The following is a 9,314-nucleotide window of genomic DNA, read 5'->3' as shown; positions in this document are numbered from 1 at the left end:
GATGAAGTGGTTCCCACTAGCTGTCGATGTCATCTTGTTTGCTGTCAATTAAGGCTGTTCCAGTGGGAAGTTGTAATGCAGGTCATTTCCCCCAATTGCCAGATTTCAGGGTGAGCTGAATTCCTTGTGGTTATAGACCCTCAGGAGCTCTGAATTAAGAGATCACTGGAAGAGCGTGGAGTGAGTGGGCTGGTGCCGTCCAGCCTGCTGCATAACCCGGTAGAGATGGCCTCAGTCTTTTCTCGGTTGAATCCTGCAGGTTTAAAGCAACGCTATGGATGTGTGAAGAGTTTCCCCTCTCTCTCGTGGAACAGGTCATTCCCATCATTGACCTAATGGCTCGAACTAGTGCTCATTTTGCAAGATTGAGAGATTTCATCAAATTGGAATTCCCACCTGGATTTCCTGTCAAAATAGGTACTGTTAAACAAACCTCAGGAACACTGGTAGCTTCTGCCTGTTTTTGTGGGTAGAAGAACATGCTTCTAAGAATTGGAGCACTTTAAGCACAAAGTATTAATATCATATAATAGACATAATAGAAGAGGTCAGAATTATCCTCTGGTTTAATTTGATTTAAAGAAATGTCATGATTCTTGGCTTATTTTGCATATCAAAATTAGGAGATCTCTAACCATCAGTTCTATTTACAGATGGTACTGACAGATGTAAAAAGGCATAACAATATGACACAGTCATTGTTTTAGTGTCAAGCCTTAAGTGAAACTTCAAATTAGGTAATTATTTGAGGAAGGCAATTGACACCAAGATCCTTTGATACATAAATATTAATACATTTTAGGGCTCAAACTAGTATGCATAATGCTATATGTAATACAGATTATTCATGAGGAATTTTAATTTTGGATGGTTGTATATTCATGACACTTGAATGCTATCCTGGCTTGTTCACTTACTAAGATCTAGGAGAAAATGCTTAAGATTCTGAGTCTCAGTTTTCCCATCTGTATATTGGGAAGGCTCATTAGTATTAAATGAAATTATATTTACAAAAAGTGCTTGGCACAGTACTAGCATAGTAAGCACTCAGTAAATAAATGATGACTATTTTATTATTATTCTCGTGAAGTTTATTGATAAGAGCTTTTATTTTGTTAGAAATTCCCTTGTTTCATGTCTTAAATGCACGGATTACGTTTGGAAATGTTAATGGCTGTAGCACTGCCGAAGAAACCGTATCTCAAAATGTGGAAGGGACCCAGGCTGAGTCAGGTAAAAAAAAAAAAAAAAAAAAAAAAATTTTTTTGTGTTTTTTTTTTTTTTTAATTCATCCAGTCATTTCACTAATTATTCAGCTTGAAATTGGAGTATCTTATGAAATATCTCTCTGTGTCGGATGGATGAAAGGAAATTTTAGATTTAGTTTAGATTAAGTGGAAAACAACTTGTAGAATATGTGTGATCCCACTGTATTAAAAAGACAGCATGTTCTTAAAAATCAACTTTATTGAGGTATAACATACACACAATAAAATGCTCCCATTTGAAGTGTGACAGTTCCATGCATTTTGACAAATGTATACATCTTGTAAGCACCACCACAATCAAGATGGGGAGCATTTCTATACACCCCCAAATTTCCTCATACTCCTTTGCCATCGATCCAATTCATATTTTTAGATGCTATTGTAAATTGACTTATTATTTTTATTTTCCAGTTACTAGAATATAGAAGTATAACTGATTTTTGTATTTTGACCTTGTATCTTGTAACATTACTGAATTCACTTGACTTCTGGTAGCTTTTTTGTAGATTCCTTAGAATTTCTTACACACATGATCATGTCTGTGAATAAAGACAATTTTACTTTTTCCTTTCCAATGCTTAAGTCTTTTATTTCTTTGTCTTGCCTTATTACGCTGGCTAGGATGTCCAGTACAATGTTGAATAAAGGTGGTAAGAATGGACATCCTTGCAATTATTCTGATTTTAGGGGAGGAATGGCTATTTCGTCATTAGCCATGATGTCAGCTGTCAGTTTTTTGTAGATGTCCTTTATTAGGCGGAGGAAATTCTTCTCTTACATTCCTAGTTTGCTAAGAGTTTTTACCATTATTAGGTATTGATTTTTGTCAAATGTTTTTTCTGCAGTTATTGAGATGGTCTTACGGTTTTTCTCCCTCAGTCTACCAGTATGAGGAATTAAAAGATAGCATCTTAATGTATATAAATTAAAACTTCAAATAAAAACAATTTAACTCAACAATAATATACAACTTTACACTCCCATGTAGCAATAAAGTTGGGTAATGTGTGTTCATGAGGTTGTTCAGCAAAGGAATACTTGTCCGTTCTTGGCAGGAAGAGTAAATTGGTATAATTTATTGAAAAAAACATTTGGCATTACTTAGTATATTGAAGATGTGTATTATGACTTAGCATTTCCTAGATGTGTACCCTAGAGAGACCTGTGCACATGGGCATCTGGGGACCCCAATAATGGACAGTAGCATCGTTCGTAATAGCAAAAATCTGGAGTCCTGAAATTGTGGAATATGCCAATTGTGCTGCATTAATACAATGGAAGAACATACAGTGGTGAAAATAAAAATGTACAGCCATGTGCATCAAAACTGGTGAATTTCAAAACCTAATGTTGAATGAAAACAATCTAAGTTGAATAAATTCCATCTGTTTCCATTTATGTCAAATTCAAAAACAGGCTAAAACAAACGAGTAAAATTATATACATGTGACATAACTCCAGAGAAGAGCTAGGCAGTGAAAACCACTATTTTGAATTATATGTTTTTAACTCTGGAGAGGAAGAAGAGATATTGTTAAGAAGGGGTATACCTGGGGTGTAGTATTGGTAGTGTTCTGTGTCTTAGGAGAGGTGAAGGATACACAGGCATTTGTTTTAATTACCGTCATTTTTCTTTTAAGTGTTCAGATATTTTGTATAGTTTCTTTTATATGTTTACCATATTTCATGATACAAAAGGAAAGTACACATTGGTGTGACTGTATGTTATGTTCACACTTACATACCCACCCACGCTTACATACATCACATTCCTCACAGGATACACAGATAAGTAAGGGCTACTTCTGCAGTTTGGAAATAGTAGAATGGGCATAGGGAGAGAAATTCTTCACTTTTCATTTTACAGTAGTCTATATTTTATGACTGCATTATTTTTTCACAAAAAAAATCAAGGCCAAAAAAAGCCATATTCTGCTATATTTTTCCATCATAATTCTTCCTCACAATCTCTCACATAATCACAAACTTTATTTAATCCTTTTGGTCCTTTCATTTTTTTTTTAATTTAAAAAAATTTTGGAAAAAATTGGAGTAGAAATTCATTGTAATTAACTCAGACACTGGATTGCCTTTTGTGTTTCAGCTTCCCACGTCACAAACTTTGAGGTCGATCAGTCTGTATTTGAAATTCCCGAATCTTACCACATTCAAGACAATGGCAGAAACGTGCATTTGCAAGACGAAGATTACGAGATAATGCAGTTTGCCATCCAGCAGAGCCTGCTGGAGTCCAGCAGGGGCCAGGTGCATTTGTCAGAATAAATGGCAGGGCTTGGGAGGGCTTACCTTCTGATTTGGCCAACCTAGAAGGCTTACTTTAAATAACTAGTTTGGCACATTCATCGTATTTACTTAGATTATTTAAAATTTTTTTTTTAATAATTTTTGTGAGGAGGGGTGTTCAGTTGCCTTTTTTTGTTGTTGTTGAGAGAGAGTCTCACTCTGTCGCCCTTGGCAGAGTGCAGTGGCATCATTGTAGCTCACTGCAACCTCCAACTCCTGGGCTCTAAGCTAGCGATCCTTCTGCCTCAGCCTCCTCCTGGGTAGCTGGGACTACAGGTGCGCACCGCAATGCCTGGCTGGGTTTTTCTTTTTATTTCTTTTTGGTAGAGATGGGGGGTCTCACTCTTGCTCAGGCTGGTCTCAAACTCCTGAGCTCAAGCTCAAGCAATCCTCCCACCCTAGCCTCCCAGAGTGCTAGGATTGTAGGCGTGAGCCACCACGCCCAGCCCCTTAGATTATTTTATGTTTCATGCACCTGCTCTCTTTACAAAAGCTTGTTATGTAAGAGACCATCTGGTAACCGCAGTCAGCACAGTCACAAGATGTCTTCAGATAGACTTTGCTTTTACTCACATTCACCCATGTAGGTCACAATTGTGTATTTTTCAAGATGTGCTTTATAATTTTCTAGTACTGAAGCAGTAAATTCATGCTAATTCACACTGTCATATTTTTTTCTGGAAGATTATCTGTGGTTGGTAGCCTCAGATGAAGGTAGTGATGTGGATTTTAATCCCAACTCCTGCCTGAGGGAGTATCATCTCCTTAAACTCTCTCTGGGTCTCTGGTGAAATGCAGAGCTAAGGACAGGACAGACCTGTGTAAGAAGAGTTGCCCTTTTTTTTTTTTTTTTTTTTTGAGATGGGGTCTTACTATGTTGTCCAGGCTGGAGTACAACAGGGGCATGATCATAGCTCGCTGCAGCCTTGAACTCCTGAATTCAAGTGATCCTCCCACTTCATCTGCCTCAGTAGCTGGGACTACAGGTGTGCACCACCACGCCCAGCAGAACAGTCACCTTTTATATGGTTCTCCCTCCAGTCCTCACCTGCCTGGGACAATCGGAGGCTTGAGATCCTCTTACCCCAATATCAGCTGTGTCTGTCCCCTCCCTCCTGTGGCTCCTGGCTCTCCTAGGGTGGGGTCTGATCTGCCTCCACCACCCTCTGGTGTGTCCTGGGATCTTGCAGTTGATTTATTTGTTTGTTGGTTTCTTCTTCTATCATTCATTCAGCAGCCATTTGCAGAGTGTCTGCCGTTTGCCAGGCACTGGGAATTCTTTGCTGCAGCAGCCCCCAGCCCCGCTCTTCCAGGGCTGCTAAGCTTTGAGAACAGCACCCACACTCTGGCATCCCCACTGGCTCAGGCTTCCGGCTTTCTGGTTTTATCCTTGGGTCTCAGAGCGTAGGTGATGTGAGTCCCCCTCCTTCACTCCCCTCTCTCCCCACCATGGACACCCTCCCAGACCCATCCCGTTTTCTGAGGCTGCTGGGCCGAGGGCCAAACCCTGGAGCAGGCAGATTCCCTTTGGGAGGCCCCCCGGGAGAAGCCCCCGCCCTGGACAGCACTGGCAGCTCCGTGCGCTTTTCCTTTCCCTGCGTGAGTGACCTTAGCTTTTCCCCTCGGTATCTACATAAACCCTGTGGACCATAAGCTTTGATAATAGGGGGAGTAGCCAAAGCCAAAGATTACTAATGTTGAATTGCCTTCTCATCTTGCCCTGAAACAATCACCTGCTTTGGTCATTTAAACTTTGCACAAGGTGAGCTGTTTGGAACACACTGATTCTGTGGAACGTAAGAGGAGGTCACGGCTGTGAGTCAGGCTGTGGCATATAGCATCTGACCTGCAGGAGTTGTTTTCCAAGTAACCCAAGACCCTGCTGGTTCTTTACACAGCACTATTAATACTGGGCATATAAATATTTTTAATTTTGTCCCTGTTGTTTTTGTTTCCTTATCAGTGTGGCACCTATTTCTTCTAAGAGGTATTCATGCCTGTCATGTTTGTTTTGCCAGGAACTTCTAGGACCAGCTTCGAATGGCGGGATCAGCCAGACACACGCCTATGACGACCAGTACGAGAGGTGACTGACATGACTTTGATTAGATCGAGGTTGACACGGGCTCTCAGTACAGGCGCAGATGCTCGGCACCATGCGTGTGGTCCCCAGGCAGATAGACGCATGGCGCCGGGCATGTGGCAGGAGGGAGGGGAGACTGGATAGAGTGTCGGCTCTCCTGCTTCCTCTTGTAGCAGTTACTCGGGAAAGCAGCTCTGAACCCTGCGGAGCCCGTTTCCGGGAACGAGTGATAGAACTGCTGACTGGTTCCCAGGGTCGGTGTCACTGGCGGAAAAGCACCAAGTCAGTGTTTCCTGATTGGTTCGATCTTCTATGAAGAGAGGATCACATGGTCTAAACGCCCTCCGTGGGAAGTTTATACAATTTTAAAGATGGGGAAGTTTGGGGAAAAGCTACAGAGATGATTAGATTATCTTTTTAAGGGGGAAAAGCTGCAAAGATTCATTTTACAAAGCATTTTCTTTTCTTTTTTTTTTTTTTTTTTTTTTGAGACAGAGTCTCACTCTGTTGCCCGGGCTAGAATGCCGTGGCGTCAGCCTAGCTCACAGCAACCTCAAACTCCTGGGCTCAAGCAATCCTTCTGCCTCAGCCTCCCAAGTAGCTGGGACTATAGTCATGCGCCACCATGCCTGGCTAATTTTTTCTATATATTTTTAGTTGTCCAGTTAATTTCTTTCTATTTTTAGTAGAGACGGGGTCTCGCTCTTGCTCAGGCTGGTCTCGAACTCCTGAGCTCAAACGATCCTCCCGCCTTGGCCTCCCAGAGTGCTGGAGTGCTGGGATTATAGGCGTGAGCCACCGTGCCCAGCCCAAAGTATTTCCTTGTATTAATACTTTAGGCACCTATGAGAGCCTGGGTTTTGCTTGAAAATAGATCAAAGTTGAGTTCCCAGCCCCAGCACTTAGTAGCTGGGTGATCTTGGCCAGGCTTCTTAACCCCTCTGAGCCTTTGGTTTCTCACCTGTATACAGCACCTGTGCCCCCAGAGCCACATGGGATTAAATGGCATCATGCATGTGATGTATCTGGCACAGTGGGCACTTGCTAAGCAGTTAAGAAATGTAGTTGCTGCTGCTGCCTTGAAGATAGTAATGACTGTCTTGCTTTTTTCCCGTTTTCCAACCCAGGGCCATCCAGGAGAGCCTCCTCACCAGCACTGAAGGCCCGTGCTCTGGTGCCCCAAGCGACATGAGCAGTTTTGATAGCGACTTGCAGCTGGCCATGGAGCTCTCTGCCAAAGAGCTGGAGGAACGGGAGCTCCGGCTCCAGGAGGAGGAGGCCGAGCTCCAGCAAGTCTTACAGCTGTCACTCATTGAGAAATAGACCTTTCTGCCCACGGGCTGCACAAAGCAGAGGCTCTGGGCTGCCACGGACGCTGTGTCAACCAGGACCTCGGGGCTAAGGGCCTGCACCTCGCGTGTGTGCAGCAGATGGCAGCTGCCCTTTGTTTATGCAGGTGCAGAACCAGGGGCTCCTTGGCCCATCCAGGATGCTCCCCGGGGTGGAGAAGGGGCTGGGGATCGTCAGGCCCTATCTCCAGGCTATGGAGAGGAGAGCATGGTCACTTTCCATTAGCTGTATTGGCTTGCAGGTCACGTTTTTACTACCAGCTTTAGACAAAACCCCAATCCCTGCAGGTTTGTAGACAAATTTTTATTAAGGAGTGATAACAAAACAAGTTATTGCAGAGTCAGGGTGCTTTTGTATATGAGAGCAGCGGCGGTGGCAGCAGCCTTTGTAGAGTGTGGTTTATGAGAATTTGAGACACTTCTTTACTGTTCACCAAAGAAATGGGTAATCTGTGCTGATCTACTCTTTATTTTTACCTTTATACAGGGTTTCTAGGACATTGTCATTATTCCTCCTCCATCTCCACCTTATTCCATTCCTTCCACCCCCAGCTAAAGTTCAAGAGGAGATATGTACAGGATCTATTTTAGATTGTGGTTAACTATTTGCATCAAATTAAGATATACAAATGACCGTGGCTGTTGCCTTAGCCTTAAACATTACTAATAGTTTCAAACAGCCTCACTCCACTTATTGAGGGATCTGATTTGAATTTATAAAGGCAATTCCTTTGAGAGCAGGATCCTCCAGGCTAAATCAAAGGCAGCTAATCCTGTCCCTGAAGGAGCAGCTAGAAGAACCTGACGCTTGTTCTTGACGTGGGCAAGCTAGCCAAAATACTGGAACAGCATAGAACCAAACCAAGAGCGTGTTCTATGCCTGCCCTGGCAAACGATTTCCACGTAGAAGCCTAGAAGAACCCACTGCATGCCCTAGTCTCACCTGAGAGGAAAGATGGATTTGAAATCAGAAAGGGAGCTTAAAACAAGAGCTCAATGGCTCTTCATTCTAAAGGGAAAATGATGATTCCACATTGCTTTTTAGAGTTCAAATCAACATCTTTCCGGATAAATATATTTTTTAACAGAATTTTTATTATTTTTAAAAGATATAAAAACAACTACTCCCATCAGTAGCAATACAAGGTTATACATTTTAACCAGATTTTCTCAGGCCTTTTTTGGATACCTTTAGTAGTTAACTATTTTGTCAAACCCTCCTGTAAATAACCATCGCAGGACACACAGAACTTGGGGGAGTACGGCCGAGGGCACCCCCTCGCTCTGGCCCGTGTATGCGTTCCCACAGTGCACTGAAATACCCTGGGAAACAATATCCTCCTCTGTTTTGCATCTGTTTCCTCTGTTGCGCTTCTTTTTAGGATAGGAAGAGAAACATAAACTACTGTTCCAGTTAACGTCTGTTACTGTTAATGTTGCCAGTAAGACGTTCCTAGACACAAAGAATTGTGCTTTTAATTCCATATAACCATCTGCCTTTTTTTGTCATGGTCTGACCAAAGTTCCTTCTGTACACACGAGGCCAGTATAGGCAACTTCACGTTTGTTTCAAATATGCGGCTTGGCATTTTGTTTACTTGGCGTTTACGGGAAGTAAACACTTCTTGGCGTGAAGACACTTCTTGGGAATGGCTACAGTTAGGCCATGTCGTTTACTCACTAAGGTGAACCATAGGTAATTTCTATGTTCGCATTCCATTGCTCTGCTTCCCGAGGTGTTTGACTTTCTCCCCAGGGAGTCACTTAAAAAGGGACTGAGCCTCATATCAACCTGTTGTAGCATTTTTCATGTATGTGTTCACTCTTAAAATGCAAATAAAGCCTGCTTCCTTAGAGGGTGCTCATACAATACTCCAGACAGTCTTTGAGTCTTTTTTTTCTCTTTCACATTGTGTGTTTCTAGTCACTGGATGGGCCCACATGTGCTTCCTGATGTCCGGCAGTAGAACATCAGAATGCTCGCATTGCTGTGGTACATTATTACAAAGGTGGCGTGGTCCTTTCAGCCTTTCTGCCCAAGTTGTAGAGTCCGCAAACCCCATGTTACGTGTTTCAAATGGAAACTAAAAGCAAGCCAGTGTTGGGGCTCCTCGGAGGCAACTCTGTGGTCCTCCTCCTGGAGGTGGACTGGCTCTTGTGGGTTTAGGGAAGCCAAGCCAACATCAAATCTGAGTGAATGCATCTCTCCTTTGAAGCCAGAGTGCTTTGTGAGGGTGATCTCAGAAGTTAGGGCTCCCGAACTCATTCTACACCTAAATATGTTGGTATTAAAAACAAAAAGAGCAGTGG

The 9,314-nt window shown here is 42.6% G+C and overlaps 1 protein-coding gene across 1 annotated transcript in view; it reads left to right on the top strand.

Moving 5' to 3' along the window:
* ANKRD13A (ankyrin repeat domain 13A) overlaps positions 1-8,874 on the top strand; it is a 33,126-nt gene extending 24,252 nt beyond the window's left edge. The window contains exons 11-15 of the mRNA XM_012650225.1: positions 260-417; positions 1,120-1,233; positions 3,373-3,533; positions 5,591-5,658; positions 6,783-8,874. Of these exons, the coding sequence (XP_012505679.1) occupies positions 260-417; positions 1,120-1,233; positions 3,373-3,533; positions 5,591-5,658; positions 6,783-6,978 (697 nt within the window). The 3' untranslated portion in view covers positions 6,979-8,874. The remainder of the gene's footprint in view (positions 1-259; positions 418-1,119; positions 1,234-3,372; positions 3,534-5,590; positions 5,659-6,782) is intronic.
* Positions 8,875-9,314: the final 440 nt, after the last annotated feature.

Source organism: Propithecus coquereli, unplaced genomic scaffold, assembly GCF_000956105.1.
Source record: "Propithecus coquereli isolate 6110/MARCELLA unplaced genomic scaffold, Pcoq_1.0 Scaffold314, whole genome shotgun sequence".
NCBI lineage: Eukaryota > Metazoa > Chordata > Mammalia > Primates > Indriidae > Propithecus > Propithecus coquereli.
This window is presented reverse-complemented; position numbering and strand designations above follow the sequence as displayed.